This window comes from Pongo pygmaeus, chromosome 4 (assembly GCF_028885625.2).
Source record: "Pongo pygmaeus isolate AG05252 chromosome 4, NHGRI_mPonPyg2-v2.0_pri, whole genome shotgun sequence".
Classification (NCBI taxonomy): Eukaryota; Metazoa; Chordata; class Mammalia; order Primates; family Hominidae; genus Pongo; species Pongo pygmaeus.
In genome coordinates this window covers 163,659,453-163,685,388 of record NC_072377.2, presented here as the reverse complement: position 1 = coordinate 163,685,388, position 25,936 = coordinate 163,659,453, and the positions used below count along the sequence as shown (strand labels likewise).

At 38.3% G+C, this 25,936-nt stretch overlaps 1 protein-coding gene and 1 long non-coding RNA gene across 6 annotated transcripts in view; one reads left to right on the top strand and one right to left on the bottom strand.

Annotated features, from left to right (window-relative positions):
* EBF1 (EBF transcription factor 1) overlaps window positions 1–25,936 on the top strand; it is a 402,487-nt gene that overhangs the window by 300,017 nt on the left and 76,534 nt on the right. For 4 of the 5 annotated variants that reach the window (XM_063665324.1, XM_054489697.2, XM_063665325.1 and 1 more), the window contains exons 9-10: window positions 1,283–1,416; window positions 20,807–20,933. In XM_063665324.1, the coding sequence (XP_063521394.1) occupies window positions 1,283–1,416; window positions 20,807–20,933 (261 nt within the window). The remainder of the gene's footprint in view (window positions 1–1,282; window positions 1,417–20,806; window positions 20,934–25,936) is intronic. The other variant, XM_054489709.2, reaches the window with a different exon arrangement.
* Window positions 1,565–3,651, bottom strand: LOC134739617 (uncharacterized). Its single transcript, XR_010126455.1, has 2 exons — window positions 3,479–3,651; window positions 1,565–3,353 (listed from the first exon to the last, which is right to left on the bottom strand). It is a non-coding gene; the product is annotated as an uncharacterized LOC134739617 (long non-coding RNA).

Below are 25,936 nucleotides of genomic sequence, written 5' to 3'. Positions count from 1 at the left end.
TTCCAAATTCTCTGTGCAAATTTTTAAGATTAATTTGAATCAAAATCAAACCCATTTTATTTGTTTGTGTGGTGGCACGTGAGCAATGGTCCCACCGGGCTGGACTTAATATTTTCTTTCCTTCTTGCAAAAGTTAAAGCATGACATTTTGCCAAATTTGACAAAGTCCAAATATTTTTTTGCCAGTTTTTTCCCGTTAAAATTAACTAGTGCTCTCATTGGCTTCAATGCTCGGAAAGTCAGTCTCGGATACTTAATAAACTTTTTATTAAAGATGAGGGTCCCATTTTCTCTCCTTGAATAATATCTCCTTTTAGGATTTTGCTTTCTTGTTGTTCATAAAAATAATCATGAGACCAGAAGCATGACACTGTAGAGTTAAAAATCCTCAGTGGCACGAAGGTGCCCTCTGAGAGATTTTAAGAACAATCCAACAATTACATTTATGCCCAGCAGTTCTGTTGAAAGTATGCCATGCTCGTTAAACAAACCACCTCCAGTCTATTTGGAATCACGGTATTTGCAAATTATTTCCCATCTCCAAGGGCCATTTATAATGGAAAGAAAAGAAATATGAAATTTTGAAAAAGTCAATTCTAGGGTTTTATGCCTGGGAAAGACAGCAAAGCAAAGGTCATGGAAAACTCTGTGGTTGAGCCCTGACTCAGCTGTTAGGTTACATAATTCACCCCGAGTGACCTGCATTCTTCACATCTGTAAAATGGGATCTATGACATTTATTTGAAAAAAAAAATCTTAATGATTTTTAATGAGACATGTTGCAATGTTAGTGTTTCAGACAGAAGGCATGGAGCAAGAATCATTTCCCGCTCCAGTCTCCTCTCTTTCTTAGCTTCCTATTGGATGGTAATGTTTATCTAAAAAAACGTGTTTTCTTTTCAGGAGATATATTTAACTATGAAGCAATTCTGTAAGGTTTCCAATATATTCCAGAAAGTCACCCATATTTAATAAGAAAAAAAATCCTTAGCATTTCACAAATTAAAATTTGCTTTGTGTTTTATTTCATAAAGTTTCAGGTTTGATAAAGATTTGGGTAAAATATATGTATCTTAATAGAAACAATGAAAAGAATGCTTTTAAAAACTGAAGTTGCACCCTGAAGTTTCAGGTCCTAATGTGGCTAGGAAATGCTGAGATCTTGAGGGACTTTCTGTTAGTGAAAAGATAAAAGATTTTTTTTTTCCTTTTTCTCAAGTCTTCATCATTAAAGTTTGGTTCTAACAGCAGACTCCTTCTCTTTTTCATGTGTGTTGAAAAGCAGCTACTCCCTGTATCAAAGCCATCAGCCCGAGTGAAGGATGGACGACGGGAGGCGCGACTGTGATCATCATAGGGGACAATTTCTTTGATGGGTTACAGGTCATATTCGGTACCATGCTGGTCTGGAGTGAGGTAGGTGTTGTCTGAACATTAATATCTAATAGCTTGATCTAGTTGAAGATACTGTCTATACTTGAATTTCTAATAGAATGTGTAGACTTTAGTGGTGCCGCTCTGGGTGGGCCAGCTTCAGTCTACAGAATTTGGGGAAACTAGAAGAGTTGGTTTGGGTTTACCAAGAGGCAACAGTTACTACTGGAATGACTTCCATTCTTTGGCCCATAAGCAATGGGAGAGCTTCTGTTTTGCAGTTTGTCTTCTTGGGCTTGCCATGGTGTGGAGGTCCTATTGTATGCTGGGAATTGAAGAGGAGATGCAAAGTCACAAGATGTATAGAAAAAGCCCATTCAGGTTTTAGCAAGGGTGTAATCTGTGGCTATTTTGTAGAAAGAGTCTACTGTAGCCTGATCTTCAAGGAACATCATTTAATGGCAGCATAATCCAGGTGTAGGTGGTTCTTGACTTATTCGATGACTATTCATCAGAGAGAGTGATTTGCTGGGAGACCCTATAACCACCAAGGGCTTTTTCTAGCTCTAGGAATTTACAGCTCTCAAGCATCTCAGTGTGTGACTGCAACCCCTTGAAAATGACTATGTTCTAATTGTGCAGTGCTGTCCAAGCAATGTGATTGTTTTTTAACCTACCAGTTGACTTTTCTGGCAACCATCAGCATCAGTTCAAGATTACAAAACATGCATCCTGTTATATAGATGCCATGGCAAATCTGCCATTGTGTTCTCAGTTCTGAGCCCCAGTTTCTTAGCCAGCATGCTCTGAGCACCCTCTCTTTCACTTCACCAAAGTTTAGAATAAAAACAATGTTAGGCCTACAAGGTACCATAGGGTTCATTCATCCCATTTGTTTTGTAAGCATGTAGTCATCCTAACTTACTGAGACTTACCATATGCTAGGCAATGTGCTAGACCTTGAGATAGATCATCTCACCCTTCTTTCTACACTACGAGGTAGATACTCGTAGCATATTTCTTTTCTTGATAAGGATACTGAAGCTTCGAGACAAATAGTTATATAGCCAGTCAGCAGCTTCCCAAAGCCTATAGAATGTAAGTGATTTGTACATGGCCACACAAAGATTTCCATTTCTAGCTGTGCTCCTATGACACTGGTTTAGCCCATCTAGATATTTTCTTTGTGTTGTTTTCTCTCTAGAGGGGCCATACAGATGAGCAGAAAGTTAAGACTGTGATACTTGGGTATGTTTGTCTTTCCAGACAGAGGCTGTTCTTTGTAAGCCTTCTGTGTATACTGCTTACCGCCAGTAACCCACTCAGGCAAGCCCCTTGCTAGCTCGTGCTGCTGCTGCCTTGGTATTTTCTACTCAGCAAACAAGCGGTATGCATTTGGTCATAGAAGCAGAGTTCTCATAAAGCCAAATCAGAGATGAGCTTCCCAGCCCACCCAACTAATTGTTAGGCAAGTTGGAACATTCCAGGTATGAAAGGTGGAGTAACTTCCCCTTGCCAACTGTACTCTATTTTTTGTTGAAACTACTGGGTTGTAAATTAGAAGCATCAAATTCATGGCATGTTTTGCTGCCAGCCTGCTGTCTTCATCCTGCTGGAGACAGCAGTCCTCACGAGGACAGCCTGTCCCAGGTCTTGTGGGCTGTGTCTTCCACCTTTTCCATCTTTCTTTCTGTTGCTTATCTCGGAAGTTGAGAGATGGGAAGAGTGAATATAATATGGACTCCTTGCTTCATGTCATTGCAGTCAAAGTGGAGCTCAAAATTGGCATTAAAAATTACTGACCCTGTGAGAAGGAGGTGGGTTAGTCTGAAGCTTCCTGTAAAACCTTGTGCCTTCTTAACCCAAGTGGACTCCATTGAATATGGAATAAGGACACATCAGGAAATCATTCATTTGCACCTCTGCCTTACGCTTAATCAAGGTCCCTCCATTTTTTCTCACTTTCCTACTTTCTTGACCTGTTTTGGGAACAGCAAAGGGAGGTTAGCAAGTAACTTGGATTTATCCAATTGCTTTAAAGGATCTGTTTCTATATAACAAAATTGATGAAAGTCATGGGAAGGAAAACCCATTAATGCAATACCTTTGTCCTCCTCCCTCCTCTGTCCCTCCAGTGCCACTGCCTTGTGTGTGCCAGGAGCCCCTCTTCACTCTGTCCCAGGAGTGGGTTCCAGCCAGGAGCTGAGGGTGGAGGATGCATCCTCCTTCATTGTCCAGCCCCTGCTTTCGGACTGCTCTTGGTTGTAGCTATGTCATAAATCAACTATGACCAACTATGTCATAAATCAACTATGACCGTGTCCTGGTGCAAACTGTTTCCCAAAATATTTGTGCAGATCTTCTTTTAAAACAAGCAAATCCAACTGCATTAGCAGTTGGGTACCTGGATGTAGGACTTTAAATTGGGCTGTTATCATTATGATTGTCCTGATGTTCAGAAGAATGAGCCTTGTAGAAGTGAACCTTTTTTTGTAATATTCTAAACTATTTCTGTATTTAGGTTTTTGTACAGACTACTTGGCACACACAATTTTCTCTGCCTTTTCATGCAGGGAAAGAATTTGATACTGCCCCAAATAAAGAAATCCATTGTATAATGGTGAGAATGGAGAAATAGCTCAGACTTGCTAAGGGTTCATCATATGTAGGCAATTTATGGGTATTACTTTAAGCCTAACAATAGCCTTGTATGCAATACTCCTGTTATTCTAATTTTACATATGAGTAAACTGAGTTTCAGAGAGGTTAAAAAGCTTGCCCAAGGTTACACAGCCAGATAGGACTAGAGATTGGATTTGAACTATACTGTATGTTTTTTATAATGGAAGGAAAAGTCCTAGTTAATAAGAGAGCACATGCAATCTTGAGAGAGGGAAGAATGACAGAAAGAGGAAAGAAAGAAAAAAAACGGAGAGGTTTTATAAGCCAGGTGGTATAGTAGTAGAAAGTAGTAATAGTAATTGTAGTAGTGATGATGGTTGTCTTTAATCGAATAAAATTACATGAGTACCTTTTATTTTTGTAGAAGCAGAAAAATATTAACCAAGTTTGAGGCCATTTGTCAAGGCTTGCATTGTACAGAATCAGAATTGGATCAGAAGACATCTAAGAAAAAGCTACAGGAAATGCAGAGTGTGACTAATATTAGCTAACATTCATTCACTGAGCACTTAGTTCCTACCAAATGTTTGGTAGCGCCCTTGTGGGATTCTCACCACTGTGTATGATGTTGTTCTCATTTTACTGACGAGGAAATTGAAGCTTGGGGAAGTTAAATAAGTGGTTCAGTTACCAAGTGGTAGAGAGATGGGACTTGAACCCAAATAGTCCAACCCCAGGGCTTACCTTAACCTTCCATAATTTAGCCTATGCCACCATTTTTATCATAGGGTGTTATCAGATCAGGGTGATAGGCTCACATTGCCATGATGTCTTGTGCTGGGGGTGCCTTAACAGTTGCTGTTACCTTCCAAGGTCACGTAGAATTGGCATGTACAGACTCAGAGAGGTAAGAGGGCTTCCCTTCATCTTCCAGTTGTATATGTTTGTGATCGGCGCCACTGGATTCTAGGTAGAATTTATCTTTATGAAGTAAAGGATACATGCCTGTGCTAGGGCAAGACAGTTCACCTGTTTAGCCTCATCTCTAGAGCTGGATCCCTGTCCATCCAAAGTCTTTGCCCCAGACCACATGATCTTGAGGTTTATGCCATCTCTAAGATCCAGGCCTTCTAATTTTAAGTAGACTTTTATCACTTCTGCATTTCCTTACTCTATACCCAACACACCCAGGAAGCAGGCTGGTGGGCTAGGACAAGTAGATAACATTTTAGATTAGCAACTAATGCCATTATTTAGAGTCTTTTTTTAGCTAAAGAATTTTTTAAAGAGCCAGAGAAAATCAGACTGGCTTAACTGACTCTAATCTATGCTCTTTCCCTACCAACCCAATCTTCTGCAAATGAGTAGTTCAGTTTAGCTCATGGATCGCCCCCTGAGGGGTGGGAAGAAGAAAGGGGCACTTTATTGCTTCTAACTCAGCTCTGCCTTCTGCGAGCTCCCAAGTTCACATGGCTTTCTTGTGAATTTGATTTGCCCCCTTCCTCTTTCTTTATTGTTTCTTGTGTTTTTCCTCTCCCTCTTTTTAGAAAGTAAATTATTTTACTCTTATTCTGGTGCTCCTTACCCTGTCCTACTCTAAAAGTCTTTTAAAAAATTGTTTTAGTATTTTATATACAAATCTAGGAAAACTAGCAGGGTTGATGTGTGATAATGTTTAATGTGGGGTGAGATTCTTTTCTTAACCAGAGCCGCACTTGGTTGTTTTGCTTTTCTACCAACATGTGATTTGGAGCAGGGAGGGGCTCCTGCTTCTGGTTTGCAGAACTAATTGTTATTTTAATATCTCCTCTGAATTCCTCCAATTTCTAAACAGTGAGCACTGATTGGCTTGCCTGCTGGGTGTCTAGCACTGGGATAGGTACCATGGGTAATTAAAGTTGGGCTTTGTGGGATCTGATGTTTTATTTGGAAAGACAACTTGCTTCCATGAAGCAAATTAGAGAGTTACATAATATATTTATATAATCTAGTATTAAATTGGTAGTTTACAATTCACACTAAGTTCTGGAAGGCAGAGAGAGTGGTGTAATCAGAAGTAGATTGTTTGAATGACCAAGTTCCTCTTATGTATGGATGTAGCTCTGTGCTAGGTCCGTTAGGCTCTCATGACCCTTTTATTTTATCACAGAATTTATACAACTTAAAGTATTTAAGCTGTCAATTAAAAAAAAGTACAATGGTGGGTTTGGTGGGGAGCAGAGAATAATACTCCAGGCAAGGGTTGAGATTGCATGGGGTAGCAGTGGATAAGGAACCAATTGAGAGACTTGGGTATTGATTGTCCTTCCATTGCCCAATCAGAGGATATAGATTTAGTCATTGTTGGTCGCCGGACCTCAGTTTCTCATCTGAAAATGAAGGGCTTAGTCTATATCCTCTTTGAAATCAGTGCTACAATTCTAGCAATTCCTTTTTTTTTTTTTTTTTTTTTTTTTGAGACGGAATCTTGCTCTGTTGCTCAGGCTGGAGTGCAGTGGCATGGTCTCAGCCCACTGCAACCTCCACTTCCCAGGTTCAAGCGATTCTCCTGCCTCAGCCTCCCAAGTAGCTGGGACTACAGGCGTGTGCCACCACACCCGCCTAATCTTTGCATTTTTAGTAGAGACGGGGTTTTGCCATGTTGACCAGGCTGGTCTCAAACTCCTGACATCGTGATCCACCCAACTCGGCCTCCTGAAGTGCTGGGATCACAGGCATGAGCGACCGCACCCAGCCTAGTGATTCCTTTTAGAGTTTATTCCCCTGAGAATCCTCCCACAGTCAGAAGGGGACAGTGGTGGCAGGTGGAAATTGCTTCTTTTCTTCCACTATTGTTCTTTTCTTTCAGAGCACACTTGCAATACACAGATGTGATGTTTATTTGCAAAAGGATTCTTTGAACTTCATCAAAACAATTTAATTGGCCACAAAACTGGATCTCCCTATTGATAGGTCTTTAGTCAATATTTTTACTCTCTATGCTTCAGATTCCGGTATCTGATATAAATCTGAGACTTACGCCAGAGTGTTGGCCTAATTCATCTTCTAGATAATGCTATGGAAGACTAGTTCTTCAGGATATTAATAGATACCCACTGGGAGATGAGAGAGGGAGATTTTTCCTGGTAAGTTTGGGAAATGTTGAGTCAAACAAATTCTACTGGTCTTTCTTCTAGGGCTTTGCACAACGTTTGGGGTACTAGCATGTACTGCAAATACTTACATGCAGTATTCAGCATGTCCCAAACTTTTGTGAAGGCAGAACTTTTTTTTTTCCCTCAAGGATCACCTTACAGGGAGATATATTGATGATGGCTGAAGTGCATTTTGATTTCATGTTAATGGAGCCAAGTCATGAAATTCAATCACAAAGTGGATGGACTGGGATGGATGTGAGAAAACCATCTGAAATATTTGCAGAATATCATTCAGATTAGACCAGGAATGTTTAGAGCCATTATTCTTCAATGCTGCAAGGCTTTGAACAAAATTTCCCTCATATTTTGCATCTGGTTTTAGTCAGTACACACTTGGCATTAGATGCTATATGATTTTCTAGGGCAGCTATATTTAAAGATTTCCAGTACCACTTAGCTCAGATGGGAGAAGCCAAAGTTTCCACGTGTATAAAGCAATTAGTCTCACACAGGTTCTCCTCGTTGTCTTTATCCAGATGCATGCTTTCTTCAGCTACATTCCCAGACATACGGAATGAAGTCAAAAGAAACCTCTGGGGGAGACCTGTGGGTGAATATAGTTGGGCAAATGGTGGTTTAGGGGCTGAGAAGCAATTTTGCCACTCAAGTCAAAAAATTGGAAAACCAAGTGGTAAATGCAGTCCTTGATTTCTTTCTTTCTTCCTATCTATCTCTACTTTCTGTTCTCCTTTGTACACATAGCTCAGAGGAATGATTGTCAATAAACAAGAGGATTGGCTTCTCTATGATATTCAAGAGTGGATGACTAAGATGCATACATGTATTCCACCGGAAGTTTCCCAGGCCTTTTTGCCCGGCCTTGACTCTTACTGAACCACATGTAGAGTCACCACATTTTAAGGGCCTTGAGAAACCTTTTTTCAGTCAAGTATAGTTTCTTATTTTGTGAGGAAAAAGAGACTTCACAGTGGTAGGGTGGCTTGTCCTGGGAGCATATTATCTACTTAATGCTGGGCTCAGAGCCCAGTTCTCTTGACATCCAGCTTCACCCCCATTCAGCTTTTGGTTATACCAGATTTTCTCATGAAATTTCCATGGGCTTTTAACATACTTCCAGAAATTTACCAAACCTTCCTAAATTTTATACATAATTGCCCTAGCACTCTGAAGACTTATCTGTACCACCTTTTATGTGAGATACAGCTCCACTAAAATAAAAAAGAAAATTAACATGGAGAAAGACATTATGTCAAATATTACCTCTTTCAAGATGTCATGATGGAAATGTAATACAATGTAAATAGTTGTGTCCATTTATTTTACATATATTGAGGCTTACATGTATAAATTTAATTCAAAGTTGATTAAGTGTGTGGATTTAAAATAACTCATAGTTGCCTATTTTTTTCTAAATATGTTTCATGTCTTATATTTAGCCTGTGCTTATTGACCATCTATTATATAGAAGTTGCTTTGTGCAAAATTATAAACTTTGTTAACAAATTTAAAAGCAGTCTGGATTAGTTGCATTAAACTTTGAATATGACTTTGAAGAACAACTTTCAAGCCCAAGTAATTTTATGAGAAATCATTTCTAAATGAGCCAGCATATTAAAAAAAAAAAGATAAAAATGGTCTAATGGCCTTTACATAGTGACAGCCATGCTCACTTTATTCCTAAGATGCCTTAGTCTATATTTTTATTTTTGATGACTGAGGCACTTGAAATCTATTTTCTATGTTGATAATTATGAAATAGTTAAAAAGCACTTTAAGATGACACTTTCAGCTCATTATTTACAGTGTGTTCAGGAGGTACATGTGTCTGTAACTTGAAAATAGGAACCACAGAAGTGTGATGAATTTCTAATTTTCATATGAATCAATGACAGAATTCACACCTGACTGCAGTCATGTGACTTTTATGAAGAAAATGAATATTTATGGATATCTAGATAGTGCTGTATTCCTTTCTTGCTGATCGCTGATGGCTAGGATGGCTCCCTGATACCCTGAACTAAATAAAGCCTTCTACCTTATACAACTTTTACTGGCTTTCTCTTTTCTAAAGCCACAACTTCTTAGTTTGGGATTCAAGCACACCACCTTGACTCCAACCTTTCTTTTCAACATCCTCAACCAACATTCATTTTAATTTATGTTCTATTCCATTGACTCGTTAGCTGCTCCTTGTACCTGCAGTAACTTTTCTCCCTGTCTTGCTGGTGCCATTGCTCCCCATGGGATCCTTTTCCCTCCTTTCTGTGACCATATCCCTCTGCCCTTTAAGATCCTGTAAAATACTACTTTTTTCTCTGGAATCTTCCCATATGACTCCAGGTATAGAATATTTTCTCTTCTGTCTAAATTCTTATGTTGCCTTATTTCTACCATACTGTGTTCCTTATACCTTTCCATCTTTAATTATCCTGATTTAAGGGCATTCCCTCTTCCTTGAAGACAGGATCCAGGATAAATTCAGCTTAATTTTCTGTGATGCCCAGCACAGAGCTTTGCACATTTGAGGCATTAGTGAAAATTTGTTGAATGACACTATTTCCCCTTTCATTCATTCATTCATTCATTCATTCAAACAAATGCTCCCTAATAGCAACTGTTGTAGTTGACAATGCTTGAAAGTGTCAGTACTAGACAGATTGTGGTCCAGGTTTTGCTAATGCATGTATGGGTAGGTAGTTTATATTTAGATATAATTGTTGTGTAATAAGTATGCACATAAATGTCTTAATGTAAATCTATTGGTGATGGTGAAGATTGAGTAGTAATAGAAGTAACACGTGTTGACTGATTGATTGATACAAGTGATGCCTTTTCCTACACTTGTTACAGGAATTGTGTCAATTAGTCCTTGTAATAAACTATCAGATAACAAGTCCCATCCTACTCTCTCCCCCTTTCCCCAATAAGGAAACTGAAGGTCACAGAGGTTGAGTGACTTTCCAAAGGTCCCACAGCTGATTATTGACAAGGCTTGGATTTGAATCAAAGTCCACCTGACTCCATAGCCATCTCTTAACTATCTAATATGAATGTAATAAAATTCATTTATCCAGAGATGTGTTATAATAATCTCAACTCTCTAAAATTCAGCATGAAACCAGAAGCAAGCCAAAAAAATAAATAAAATAAAAAGCTTTCGGTTAATGAGAACAATACTTCTTAACAAACTATGTTATCTGTTTTCCTAGGTCACAGCAAATTAGGAGGCCCAAACTAGAGGCAGATCATGTGTGGAGGCAGGCTATTGGATACAGGCTCAGTGACAGCTGATGGCCTGTTGTCTAGGGAAGAAATGGAAAGCCTAAAAAGCAGACACAGAACTATATTACTGTGCAGCTCATTAATGACGGTGGCCCTGAGTCATCAAAAAAGAGCAGGCAATTATATTTAGTATATTCTATTTAAAACAGCAGGATATATATAATGCAACCTTGAAAGACTTTCAGCAGAAGCAGTTGTACAGCCACATTATTAAAAGGGGTTTGGCTTCAGTTTTTTGTAGTGTTTACTTTTATTACATCTCTGAGTTCCTGAATGAACATGTTAAGTGAGGAATTACTGGTTGTATGTACTAGTATCAATGTATACTATATCTAGATATGACCAATACCACAAAAAATGTTAGAGTGAGTCTCTGTATCGTAAAGCTTTGACATCTTTTTTGTTTGTTTTCAAGCTTGGAGAGACTCTACAAGTCTTTTGGTGAAAGGTGAATTTATTCCCTGACTACTTTATCAGTCTTTTGGCTTTTACATTTTTCTTTACTAATTCCATAGGCAAAGATTCTGCCTTGTGAATTGCCAATGTTGATAACAAGCATTCATCCCCTTCCATAAATGCATTCTGATTTCCTTTTCCTTTTATATTTTAATTTTCAAACAAACAAGCAAGGAACATAGGACACTGAGCCAGGTCTGAGTAAAGAATGATGTTCCTTCTTGACTGAATTTAGAAAAACAAGCCTTGAGAAAGAGCTCATTGTGCAGCCTCAAACCACAGGGGCTGGCGTTGCTGGTGTCTGATGCTCTCCTTCTGGAATACCCTGGGCCTCAGGAACTCACCCTTGCTTTTCCAGCTCCCAGATGGTCAGGATGGGATCCAGTCTTTAATGGGGCCCAACTGGCATAAGATCTACATCCTGGGAAGAGAGCTGGAGAAAGTTTATTTAAAAAATAAATTACAAAATAAATAAATAAATAACCCACAAAACCAGAGGTAGTGGAAGCATAATGTATTTACTTCAGTCTTTTTTCTCCCAAATCTGTTATTTTGAAAGATGATCTTGTTGCCATTTTGTTTTGTACAATTAACTGCATTGATTTCGGGACCTGGTTAGATTCCTGGTCAGAAGAACTGGGCAGTATATTTCTGTGAATGCTTGATGAGGATACCAGGAAGTTTGTGGTGGCAAAGTAAAAAGTTTTTTTGTTGTTGTTGTTTGGGAATTTTTTAGTAAAAAGAATTCTGAATGGAGTGGTGTTGATTATTTTCTTTTTGTAGATTCATAAGAAACTTTAGTGAATCTTTATCTTAATTATTAATGGTGGCTAATGGCATCACGATATTTATTCATTCAATGTTCAACAAGTATTTATTGAATGCCTACTAGTTCCAGGGCCTTGTTAAACACTGGGAACTGCAAAAACAAAGAAGGCCGAGGTCATATCCTTATGGAGCTGATATTCTACTTAGGGGGATATGGACAATGAATAGGAAAGCACATCTACATCTCTCTACCATCCATCTGGGTCTATGTTGATATCTATGTTGAGAGAAATTTCAGTGTTAAGTAACATGACTGACTATTCAAAAGCTAGATTTTAAGTCCCCCATTTAACTCAATTCCTGAGACTTTAATTTCAAAAGTCTCCTTTGACATTCATACATAAAGTTTATCTTTAAGGATTCATGTGTCTCAGCATATTTTGGTAAACATCGGTTTAAAGCTATTTTCTTGAAAGGACAAAAGGAAACCAGAATGTTTGTGAAACAGTAAATGCCTCCTCTGGCTTTTTCTCACGTTCCCTGAGAAATCATACACTGCTTTTGAGACAGGCAATTCTTGGGAATGAAAGAATCTGTGTTATGAAACCCAGAGAACTCTGATTAGGGAACAAACCAAAACACACCAAGGAACTCAGAAGAAGAGCTGGCATCCCCTGATTTATGTGGTAGCCACTTCAGTGAAATAGAGATATAATATGGAGGTTCAGCCAGCACAGTTGCCAAGAATATATACTTTTCATATTTCAGCTTCCTTTAGGAACTCCTGAAAATAATATATTTTAAATGCCGTGTCTAACTCCAAAAAGATGCATGTTTCAGAGTGGTGGAGGGAAAACAAGTTTGCCTGTTTGGTCCCTAACACCTTGGTATCTCTTTAAAAATTCGTAGTTTGATTTGGTTCTAGAGCTTTAATTATGCTTTTATGTTACAGTTTTCTTATTTAAGTGTCTGCTTCATGTCTATCACTCAGTACCCCCTGCCTGTCTCAAAAGAGATGGATATTATTATCCTAACTGAGGAGAAGGGAGAATGCTGTGAGAATTATTAATATATAAATTAAAAAATTAATCTGGAAAGTGCTTTAGGGTCCCCAGAGAAGCTCTACCCAAACATAAAGCATATATAATATTATTATCAGCACCTCCACAGAGCAGATAGGAGCTGGTGCAGTATAAGATTAGTAAACTGAGGCACAGAGGGTGTCAATGAGTGAATGGGCTAGCATGCCTTAGAACGCAGACCCTTCAATGGTAACATCTAAAAACCACCTCGCCAGTGCCCACTTAAGCTTTTTCTAGCCACAAATGCTCATTATTTTTCCAGAGAAGAAACATTTCCTTCCTTTTATCCCTTCTCTTTGAGTCTTTGCTTGTTTTGGACTTTTTTTCTTTACTTTTAAGTGTTGAAGGTGATTAAGGTTAAAATATTACGTCCTAAACCTAGTAATGAGCAATCGCTGGTGTGCTTTCTAGTAACCCCAGTTATTTTTTGGCTTTGTGGCTTGGAACTTCAAATTGCATTTATTTTACCTACTCCTATTGGTTGGAAAACATGGATAAAGGCTTATCTTGGAATTGCTTTTTTGTTTTCCTGGGGAATCATTCTCAGCTTGCCTTTCACCAGTGAGGAAAGTTGTTTTGAGTGGCCACTATGTTACCAGTTCATTTCAAGGTATGGGAAAAGCTGCGGATACAATCCATGCTTTCAAAGGCAGAGGTCAGATGCAAAGTACATGTACCAGGAATTATGGAAAAACAATGAACAGTCATATGAACAGATAGTCATGGTTGTTTAATGATGGTCATTAGTCAGGCCGACTGGCCACTTCCAGTTGGTTTCTTGATCATATTTCTTAACTTTCCTGAAACTTATTTTTCTCATCTATGAACCAGCTAATAATCATACCTACCCCATAATACTACAGGATGTAAATCACGGAAAGAGTTTAACATAGCGCTTGACACATGGGAAAAAGACAACAAAAGGTCATTATAGTTGAAGTCATTATCAAGGTCATTACCATCATCAGTTTAGTGAGAACTAGAACAATACAGATAATAAAAGCTGCAGAATTCTACAACATGCTTCCACTCATGTTTTTAAACACTAGGTACTCTCATTTACCTACCATGTGGGCCATACTTTTGATATGATGGGAGGCTGTCTAAAACCCATGTAGAAGATTGTCCTCTTCTCTGCCTGTCTTCTGGGCTTCCAGACTTTGCAAGCTGCCTCTTTGGAGTTCTACGTGCACAGCTGCATGATCTACCATGCATTCTCTCTCCTGATTTCAGCTCTTCTGTCAAGGAGAGGCCCCATTCAACCACCTTCATGTCTGGCTCCATCTCTGTCATGGCCACAGCAGCTTTACTTTGTACCCAGAGGCCACAGTGCGCATATCTCACCTGGCTAACCCCCACAGGATTCTTCAGGTTCTGTGGTCTGAGTCTGGAGAAGAGAAAATACTCACACAGGCAGCTTAGAAGGAGCAGAAGTGTTGCTGCCGGCAGGTCCCTGGCATGCTGACAGCCTCACCTGGAGGCCTGCAGAGATTATGAATGTTTCATCTTAATGCCACATGGAAACATTATTTCTTATGAATATAGTATTAATGCATTTTTATTGTTGAGCAGTTGGAGAATTCAGAGGGGCATACAGAAGGAAGTAAAATTACCCATACCTCTACCATCTAGAGGTAACTTCCATTAACATTTTGATGTTTTTCCTTTCTTCTGTGCAAATACACATCTAATTCTTATATAATCACAAGTAATACATATTGCCCCAAACTGATGTTATTCTACTTTTTAAATAACATTTTTCTCATAATAAAAATAATGGCTTTATATGTACAAATAGGTTTATTCCATAATTATTTACATGATCCAGTACAAGTTTGGGGAATTTACACACACGGAAATACATACACATAGGAGGAAGAGGCAGACAGAGAAGACAAATCACATCAAATGTTATCAGTCCAGAAATAAACACTCTTACCATTTAGCAAAGATCTTTTGTGGCATACTTTTTAAATATTAATTTTTAAACCTTTTTTTTTCCATTTCATCTTATCATTTCTCACTGGAGTTACAGACATTCAGACATCCTTTTCTTTTTTACCACTTACATGATATACAAGCAGTGGTCTCATGCTCATATTGAGATCTGAGTGCTGAGCTAGTCAGATAACTAATATTAAAAGTAACTTAGGTAGAAAACGAGAGTTGAGTATTATCAGGTTAAGAACAGTAGACTCACCTGGACTCATGGATAATGATTATGATACCCAGTGGAGTCAATGATTTAGTAGAATTCTGGCCTAATTTATGTAAATATTTATTCCAGAAATATTTTGAAAATATTCTGTATGTAAGTCATTAACTACTTAATTTGTTTTTTATTTTATTTTATTATTTTTTCTGAGACAGTCTTGCTCTGTTGCCCAGGCTGGACAGCAGTGGCACAATCACAACTCACTGCAACCTCGACTTCCTGGGCTCAAGCAATCCTCCCACTTCAGCCTCCCAAGTAGCTGGGACTACAGGTGCATGCTGCCATGCCTGGCTAATTAAAATTTTTTTTTTGTAGAGGCAGGGTCTTACTTTGTTTCTCAGGCTGCTCTCAAATTCCTGGGCTCAAGTGATCCTCATGCCTCGGCCTCCCAAAGTGTTGAGATTACAGATGTGAGCCACCACACCAGGCCAAGTTGACTACTTTAGAGGTTGCAAATGTGAATTAGACTGTGTTCCTGATCTCAGGAAATATCTAATGAGAGAAAGATATATAGGACAGTATTTATGGCACAAAGCAAAATAGGCTGCTAAGTATTATAGTATCAATATCATAATAGTATAAATTCCTCAAAAATGCAGGCAACTTTCACCCTTAGGATCAGGTAAAATTTACTGGAAGAGGGAGCATATGATTGGGGTCTTCAATAATAAGTAGAATGTCAGTAGAAGAATGTTTAGGAAAGAATGGCATGGAGAAACCAAAACTGTTGGGCAACAGGATGGTGTTTTCATGTATCCACATGCCCTTTACTCCAATATGTGGTAAAGCAAAGTGGGAAGTGTGCCTAGGAAGGGAAGCTGGCCTGTCAGGCCTTGGCGAACCCTAAATATTATTCTGTCAAGGAGTTTGAACTATGTAATAGGCAAAGGGGGCAGCTGAGGGTTTGGTTTGAGGCAGGGCATAATATGATGAGATTGTATTTGAAGAAGATAATTATGGTGGAAAAAGTAGAAGTAGAGGGAGACCATTTAGAAGGCAATTTTTCCTACTGTTGTAATAGTGTAAGAAACAGTGACAGCCTGAACAGGAGAAAGAGAAGAAGCAGAGAAGAGCCAGTGGGGCCCAGTTTGGGGCAGAATCAATATGACTTAAGAAAAATAAAGGAAGAAAAAGAAATAATGATAACCTCAATTTTCTGTTTTGGGTAATTCAAAGGCTAACATTCCTTTAACTGAGACAGGAGACATAGGAACAAGAAATATATTTGGAGGTAGTAAGACGATAAATTTAGCTTGGGTCATGTTGAGATTGAGATGGCAAGAACACTTATTTGGGGAGATTCTGTTACTCTGTTGCTAATAAAAGTTTGATGCTTGGCCAAAGAGATCAAGTCTACAGGTGTAGATTTGGAAATCAGTTTAGCTGAGGTGATTGAGCTAATGAGTGAAATCAAGAAGTGCTAGGCAAATAGAGAAAAAAAAGAAGACAAAACTTGTGATATTTCTACAATTAACAAGTTGACAGAAAAGTGGAGCAAATGAAGAAAACCAAAATAATCAGGAATCAATGAATAAGAGAAGATCTCTGGAAAATACTTCTTTACAGGTATAAGAGATTGGTTTTCATCCAAGTGTTTCAAATAATATTAACTTGCCTGACCATCAACTTTTCTCATCTGAAATACATAAACCACAAACATGATTTTAAAAAATTAGTGAACATGAAAGTGCTTTGGTAAACCATCAGACACTTTGCAAGTCTTACGTCTTATGATTATTGTCACATAAGAAAATGGGGAGTTCCAAGGAAGGGAAAGAGTAGTGTCAGATGCTACAGAGTTTCAGAAGAATATTTATTTCTAGCCCAAATTGTTTGGCTTGTAATTTAAGGAAGTTAAGTCAAAGAATGAATCTGTTCTCTAATCACTTAGAACAGTATTTACCAAAGTAATGGGGCATAGGCCCCTTGGTAGTACAGGAGACATTTTTAGATTTGACACGGACATGAAATAGAACTGAATCACACTGTGAGAAAGTTAGTCTCCTTTTGGTTTCTCTTTTAATCACTCCTTTTGTTTCTCTTTTAATCCTTGTTTTATTCCATAATTATGATTTTTATTAAAGGGATAAAGTCTCAGGGCAAAAAAGTCTTTAACATTTAACACTAGCTAATCACCCTTTTCAATAAATTCCTTCAGGTTGTCAACAATATCTAGCTATAATTTATATTAACTTCAAGATTAATATCTATAATACCCTCTTATTTTGCAGTTGATGTCAGTTTTCCAATTATGGTGGTGACATAAAGTTTTCTTTTAAAATAAGTTTTTTAAATAAAAAGATAATCACTTTTTAAATTATTAAGTATGTAATTGTATAGGTGGTATATAGATATGACAAAACTAACAAAGTGATATTCCAATGATGAAAGTTTGAAAAATTTAGACTAGCCCTCCCTCCTTCTGTTGCTTTGAGTGGCTGCCTTGGGTTCAACCAGGCTGGAACAATGTGTGAAATTTATTTTGTGATTTGTGGGTCCGGAGTTCTACACCCTAGATCTAGACCCTGTCCCTCCTTTAGGATGTTGGGTCAATTTTCAGAACCACCAGACATTTCTAGATTTTTGTGTCCTTAGCTGTCAAAATAAGAAGATTAGCTTTAAACTATCACTAACATTCCTTCCAGCAATAAATTCTACAGTTCTTTGAGTGATTAGTAAATAAGCCTGTGCTTTCAAATTGATCAAAGTTAGCTAAAATGTTTTTCCTCCATAAGCATCAGTATCATGTGTCAATGCTAGAGATTCTTCCCAGACTAATATTCACAGCTAGGAAAACATCAACAAATGTATTCTCTAATTATGATTCAGATTCTACCTCATCTGTGAAGGATTGTTGTTTAGAAGGAATCTCTGCTTTACTTAGGGCAATTAATTAAAATTGAAAATGAAATTGTAAATGAAAATTTGTTTGCATTTCCTGAGCCTAATGCTTTATGCTAAAGCCTCACTCTCAGTCTGTAGTTTTATTGCAGTCATATCTAATCAATTTATAAAGCCCATGAATTTTGTTCCTCGGTATAGAAACTCATACATATTAAGTCCCTATACTTAAAAAGAATCTTCATCCATCTATTTACTAATATCTTTCCATCTTTTAAAATTTATTTCCCCTGAGAACAAGGAGAGCAGGTGAAGTGTTTTCTAACTGGCTGAAAGTTCTTATCAGTATTATTGTGAGTTAATGGTACTCTATATCCCAAGTACGTGTTAAAATTAGAAGCATACCTTCTATTTGAAATATAACAACATGGAACATCCTTCACCACCAAAAGCATGGCAAAGCTCCAGGCAATAAATGAAAAATGGAGACAGCATGGGTACAGAAAACACACACACAAAGTCTTTGGATCAGAAAAAAACTGAGTTTGTTACTACCTTTAAAAAGTTTCTATATGAACAATTTTTTCTCTATGATTACAAAGGAAGTGTTTGTCCCGTGACTTTTTTGAACTGCATCAGTGTTGCCTTTTGCTCTAACTTGCTATGACAAGGGTAAAGTTGCTTATGCAAGCAACTTAATAAGATTCTGTTTTCTCACCTGAAAAGAAAGGGTAAAAATACAGTCATTGTTCTGACCAAATTAGTGTTTGTATGTAAAATATCCAGCAATGTGGTAGATACCTCCTGGGTACTCCACAAGTTTTAGTTCCCAACATTGCAGTAACAGTGTCTCAACAATTAACATGCTCTTGATTTGGGGAAGATCATCTTTCACTGCCCTTCAGAGCCTGTTTCTTCTTATTCTCTCTACATTATTAAACTCGATTTCCTGATTTCCATGCTTACAGATTACAAGAGCAAATTAGAAGGTGCTAAGAACAACAGCAAAAAAAAAAAAAAGACAAAGAAGCGGAATAAAAGAGAAATAATTTCAAAATCTTAGAAACCTGGAGCCATTTAGTACAGGGATAAATAGCTCTTCATACCTCAATAGTCATTTAGGGCTTTTTTATATTACAGCAAGATATAATACAGGGTATTCTAAATGATGATCTTGATTTACCAAGGGTAAGTTAAATTATACACACTTTGCTTATTTTAAAAGCATACAATGCATTTTGGAAGAATTAACAATATGAATAGAACTTTTTTTATAATTTTAACTTTTATTTTAGATTTGGGGGTACAAGTGCAGGTTTGCAACATGGGTATATTGATGTTGAGGTTTGGGATACGAATGATCCTGTCAACCAGGTAGTGAGCAGTGTACAGATAATTTTTCAATCTTTGTTCCTTTCCTTCCCTCCCCACTCTAGGAGTCCCTAGTGTCTATAGTGTCTATAGTTGCCATGTTTATGTCCATGAGTACGCCCTGCTTAGCTCCTACTTATAAGTGAGAACATGTGGTATTTGGTTTTCTGTTCCTGTGTAGAATAAAATTTTAAGAAACTTTTCTGTGTGTGTTTTGCTGGGTAAAACCTTAGCCTTTGAAAACACTAAGCCATGGAGATGAACTCGGTCTTCATGGGTTCCACATAAGCATGGTCTTACTGAAATATCTTTTGTGCATCTTCAGCAAATAAGCCAAGGTTCCATATATTCTATGGACGAGGATAAGGCATTTGTAATTGCTAAGTTAAAATGGTTTTTATGCAGATATGACTTTTTCTTTGTTTCAAGAAGGAACATTTGATATAAATTACTTGTGGGCTTTAGCAATAACAACTTTCTCAAATTATTTTCCCTAGGACTTGGTGTTAGAACAGTTTATCCAGTCAGGGACCCATTGGCTGCATCCAGCCTCTCATGGTGTTATCTGTGATTCTCTGGGCAAAACACTCGAACTGGGCCTGGTTTGCACATTGAAATAAGAGCCCTTTCTAAGTTATCCCCATGAGAACAGCACAAGCATGTTAGTTTAAACTCATGTGTACTGTATAAATTATCCACTGTATGCAGTGGACTCAATACCACAAATATTGAGCTAACTGCATCTGAAAGGAGTCAAAGAGTAGACAATTGCAGAATCCCATAGAAAGAGAACATGTAGAATCCAGCACCATCAGAGGTCAACCAGTCAAATACCAGGGCTGGATTTTTCAAAGAACCAGATAATGCCAGTTTTATGGCCATTAATAACATTTTAGTTATGTAAACAAAGATAAGAGTAATACAAAATAAATTCTGCTTCATGGTGTAATCTGATTGCCAACAGAGTTCAGAAATGAACTTTCTCATTGTGCACGTGGCATTGCATAATGGATCAGTGATCATTCCGCAGCCTCCCCAGCCTTCCCTTTCCCTTTTATGGAGAGTCCTTAGTTCTGCCAGATCCATAAGCTATTCCAGGGAGGCAGATTCTTTGCTTTCCCCTGTAAAGCTCTTTGATTGTGCCTCTGGTAGTTAATACACCAAATGGTCTTCAGGGGTACTTCATACGTGCACTCTGCAGCTAATCACAGTGCCTTGGCCTGCTGTTTCCCTACCTCTGTGTTTTCCACATGTTGACGGGCTCAGTTCAAACACCAGGCCCATCAACTTCTGGAGAGGCATGGCAAAGCTCGGCTCTGATTTGGGTGTCTGCTTCAGAGATTTTCCAAAGGATATCCTGTAGTAGATAAATCATTTCATTAGGCCAGGTTCCCTGTTCAAACCAGGAAGCTGAGGGCCTGCCATGTAGGAAAACCCAGATAATGTTGTTATGGCTGTACTCAGAGCATTTGTAAATATTGTTGTCGGTGTCTTTCATGCAGGTTTCATCAAGATTGGATTTAAACATAGACAGGTTAATTATGTGTTTTAAAGCTTTGTTTATGGAGAGCTGTTAGGAAGACTGTGAAGTTTTAAATATTGCAATGACAATTTTTCCCCCCAAATGTCTCCTCCAGTTGATCACTCCTCACGCCATCCGTGTGCAGACCCCTCCTCGGCACATCCCTGGTGTTGTGGAAGTCACACTGTCCTACAAATCTAAGCAGTTCTGCAAAGGAACACCAGGCAGATTCATTTACACAGGTAAGAACCACTGCACATGGTGAGCACAGAACTGCCTTGGTCTTGTGGGGTCTTTCCCCTTATCTTGTCTGTATAAAAGCATGTATTTTATTTTAAAATCTAGTTAAAGCCTGTTTTGTTTCTTCATTTTACCATATGTATGACCAAACATGGTGCTTTTATTATTGTATTAAGAATTCATCTAGGTGTCCATGTTGAATGGCAGGCTCTGTTGAAATAACTGGTTGGATACCTAAAGACGCCACATGAAAAATAAGAGAAGGGGAAAGAGGTGTAGCTAATCCTGAGTTTCTGGATGTTAAGCCACCTTCTTAGGGCTTGTTTGCTTTATGGAGTAGGTTTGTGCTTTCATGAACAGTACGTCTTTCCTCTAGCCTGTTCACGGCACTTGTATTACATACAGTTGGTAATTTTCATATTTAATTCTGGGTTGGTGCCTTCTTTCCAAGTATGCTGCATTTTTGTCCTCCCAAAACAGCCTTGGCACATGGATCTGCCTTGCGGCAAGAAGCTAGGGTTTCAGAGTGAATATGAATTCCCTCCCATCAGACAGAACCAGGCAGCATCTCTGTGGAATGACATCAAGTATAAAGGCTGAGTGCCCAACGTGTACGCTAAGAGATCCCTAGATTGTGAAGTGCAAACCGAACACCCACGGATCTTTTACAATTCACATTCTGTTACAGTAGGTCTAGGTAGAACCTGAGATCCTCTGTTTCTTAAGAGCCCTCAGGTGAGGCTGATGCTGCTGGTCAAAGAACCACAGGTGGAGTGCGGTTCTGAGCCCTCTGCTTAGTGTCAGTCACCCTTGGATAGTGGTAGCTGTCTCCACGAACTGGTCCCAGGTTTCCTTTTCCATTCAGTAAAAGACCACAAGGCCAGACTAAGTACAGAGCGGAAGTTGCTTTCACACAAAGAGATAACAGAGCAGTGAAGGGATAACAGTTAACAAATTGTAATTATAACCATACAATTAAGTGGACGAATTTTATTTTTCTGTGACATTTTACTTCAGAGCATCTTTCCCTTGTATTTCAATATTAGGAGTAAAACCAAACATACTTCTTAGTCACCCAGTTTCTCTCTGTCTGTCTCTCTCTTGAAATTGTAAAAACAATTAATGCATCCTGACCCTTGGAAATGCCTCCCAGCCCTTTAAACAAAATGCAGGTTTGGTGCCTGCCTGACGATTAGTTTTAGTTAATTGAAAATTATAGGATTGACCCAAGAGGAAAATTTTGTTTGCACTCCAATCACTTTTACAAATTAAGGAAAATTAGCACAATTTTGTTTAGCTAAGGTTTCACACTGAGTTCAAGAAATTAGCTCAGCCATCCCAACAAAGTCAGCACTTTGTTAGTGAGCACTTGAAAAAATAATAGTCTATCTGGAGTTTTGTGGTGTATACAAACGAAGCATAGGGAAAGCTATGATGCTTTATAGAAGTAGGCCAAGTGTTTTTAATTAGGCTCATTGATTCAGCGTAAGTTTTGAAGAACAATCAAACTAGCAGATTAGCTGTTTCTTTTAAAGCTAGGATTTCTTGCCATTCATTTTTCCCATGAGAACTTCCACATAGCAGTGTGTGTGTGTGTGTGTGTGTGTATGTGTGTGTGTGTGTGTGTTTTACAAGTCTCCTTATGGGGCTGCAGGAAAAGGACCAATTGAAACTTCTGATACTGTAACATTCCCCAGCATCATTCCAATGGATGGGAGTTTTTCACAATGTTCCCCACTGAACTCGGTGTTCTGGAACATATTTCAAAACCACAGAGGCCAAATGTTTTCTCTGAGAAGTTTGGACTCTGTTTTTGGCCGAAAACATTAGCCCTCGCTGGCTGCTTATTTACTCAGCTATTAAGAACAAGAAAAGGAGAAGAAAAAGAAGAAAATGCTTGTGTGGTGGGAGGTACAGGAGGCAATCAGGCATGGTTTCCGCTTTGGTGACAACGTCCCTGCCCATTAATGGTTCCATTTTGTGGTCAGGTCTCATTTAGAAGAAATTATTTTTAATCAGTCTTCAACAAAATATCCCCTAGAGCCACCTGGCCATAAAAGTTAGAAAAAAAAATCACCCTCATTAAATGACTTAAGTTCTCAAAAGAAAAGAGCTAGGGATCCATCATTATTTGGAGTTTTTTTAAACACTAAAAAAAAAATTGCCATCAGTTTAAGAAATCACATCTTAGAAAATCTATATCACACTGGAATTAAGAAAAAAGTGTTGGATTTTCAAGTCTAGAAAAGTAGTTAAGGGTAAGAGCAATAAGTTGGCGCATATGCACATGTGTACATCTGTGGGAAATTTAAGGTATAAAAAAATGCTTCTGGTAATCTGGCCTCAAACTGTGGGCACCAGACAAGAAGCCTTGTTTTTTTTTTTTTTTTTTTTTTTTTTTTGAGTATTCTAGGAGAGAGTTCTAACCTCTCCCCATATTGGAAAAATAAAAATCTGAAGAAATTGGCACAATGATTTCCCCTCTGGTATAGTTACTTGGCTGTTAACAGTTATTGTGACATCACATCATTTCTGACGAAAGGGAATCTGTGTTCATTGGTGACCTACACATGGACCTTTTGATCATTAGCATTAAATGCCTCTACCATGCGTTGCTTGTTCATGGCTGGGGCTACTGGCCTCTGTGATTTACTCAGTTTACCTCTGCTGTCACCACTTAATAGTAAGGGTATAGAGATGGCTCATAAAACCTCTCTGTTCTTTGTATCCAAACAACTGCTCAGATCATTGCAAATGTACAGCACCCCTCCTTTGTCCACCCACAGAAGTTCACACTTCATTTTCTTTAACATCTATAGTATTTCAAGATGTGAGGCTTGGTTTCCTGGATTGGGTGAGCTAACCCTCTTATTTGTTAGTGAAATATCACTTGGAATTTTTCCCTTGAAAAATATTATTGAGCTGAAAAGTAACACCCCAAACTAAGGCCTTATTGCTGTTTTTAAAGTATGCAAGAGAGAGTTGGCATTTGTAGATGTAAATGTCTCTAAAAGTCCATAGCATTAAAAAGAAGAAAAAAGGCAGGAACAGCATAGCTTAATCTATACTAATAAAGGCAGACCTTTTGGGGAGGGAAGAATCTGACCAAGCACAGATTGCCTGCAAGCTGGCTCCCCTTGTAAGGATGGTAAGCAAGCATACATCTCTCCCTCATTGGTTCTTCAGACAAGAGACGCATGAGGAATCCATAGCTGCTAATGCGCCATGCCCTTGTGTTTGTCCAATCAGAGTCACAGACTCTGGAAAGTGAATCCTGACTGGATTAGAAGCAGAAAAGCTCAATAGCACTTTCTAGATCTTACTTTATTGTGTCCAGTTATTGTTATGTAAATGTAGGGCAAGGCTGACTTTAATTTTCAATAAATATTTTCTAAGAGAAGGAAACAAAAACACTGTCTAATCACAGGATTGATTTCAAAGCCCTATTATCATTTCTGGTCAGTCCAGTGGGAATTAAATCCACTATAACCTCACTGCCATGTAAGGGCTCTCCCTAATACCTTTATTATTCTCACAGCTTGTTTTCTTGCAGGTGTTACATCTTTAAGTGACTTGGATCTTTTAGAATCGTGATCTCTCCTGCTAAGCCCTAAGTAGCCTTGGAAGCTAATAAAAGACTCTTAGGCACCTTTAGCTGCTTCCTCAAAGTTTTTGTAGTTGGTTTTCCTGATAAGAAGCATCCAATTCCAAATGCATGTTTGCCTTCATTCTAGTTATATTTTCTGTAAGAATTTTCATATATTCTCAGGGAATATATGACTGAAAGAATGGGACACCAGGACCAGGTTTGAGCAGCCTAGGGGTACCCTGAAAGCTGTACACAACTTGACCCCCCAAAAGTTGGTGAAAACCCTGATGAATGATCATCTAACAACTCAGCTGTCTGGTTAGGTCACTTATCAGATCTTTTCTACCACTAACTTTTCCAATTCCAAACATTTTTCACCCAATTTCCTGTTCCTGTGGAAGGACTAACCCACATTCCTGTGTATTAGCCTGTGAACTAACTTCGAAATGAGAATTCTTCGTGGAAATACTTCCTGTTTGTACCTTGTGCCCAAAATAACTCCACATCCTTTGCCAGTGCATAACACATTGCTTTGCACATAGGAGGGGCTATTTTGTCTGCATATGCTCTGTGGAACTTGACAGCTTTTACTATGACTTTTAAGTTTTCCGTTTTTTCTCCCTATCCCTCTTATTTTCTTCTTGCTCTCCCATCTCTCCTATCTCCCTTTCGCCTTCCTCTCTCTTTTCTTTACTCCCCTCATCCGTTCCTCCCTCCCTCCTAAGGGGATAGTACCTTGCATACTGATTGACTGCTTAGGTTCAAGATGATGGATATAGATTGAATTCTCAGATCTACCATTTACTAGAGAGGTTATCCTTGGGACATCATATGATGCCTCTAAACCACAGTCACCTTATCTTTATAAGGAAATAATGATAATACCTTGCTGGGGTTGTTTTTAGGATCAGGGAAACATATGTAAAATTTTAGGATCATGGAACTGTATTTAGCATGAGGCTAGATACTAGTAGTTTCCATTAATAAATGGTGGCCATTATGATACATTCCTTTGTTTCTGAGTCCCTACCAGGAATAACTATTTTCCATGGATTGTTTATGATCCTCACCATCTTCCTAGAAATCTAAGAAACGTCTTTTGGGATTTTTAGTATCACAACTATAGGCATCAGTTTAAAGAAGCAAGTAACACCTGTCAACCCCAAATAAAAGGAGCAAAGTGTAAATAAAGTAGCAAGAAAAAGAAATGCATAAGTGTAAATGTAATAATTTGCTTAAAACAAATATTTTCGCAGGAATGCATCACACAGCTAATATTTTAATCAGATACTCCTGATTTGTAAAGTTCTCTGGTGTCAACTTTTTTAGGGAACAACACATGCTTGTTCTCTTATTTCCATCTCAGCTCCTCCTCTGGAGGTCCTAGCAACAGGAGTACTGCCTGTCACCAACTCT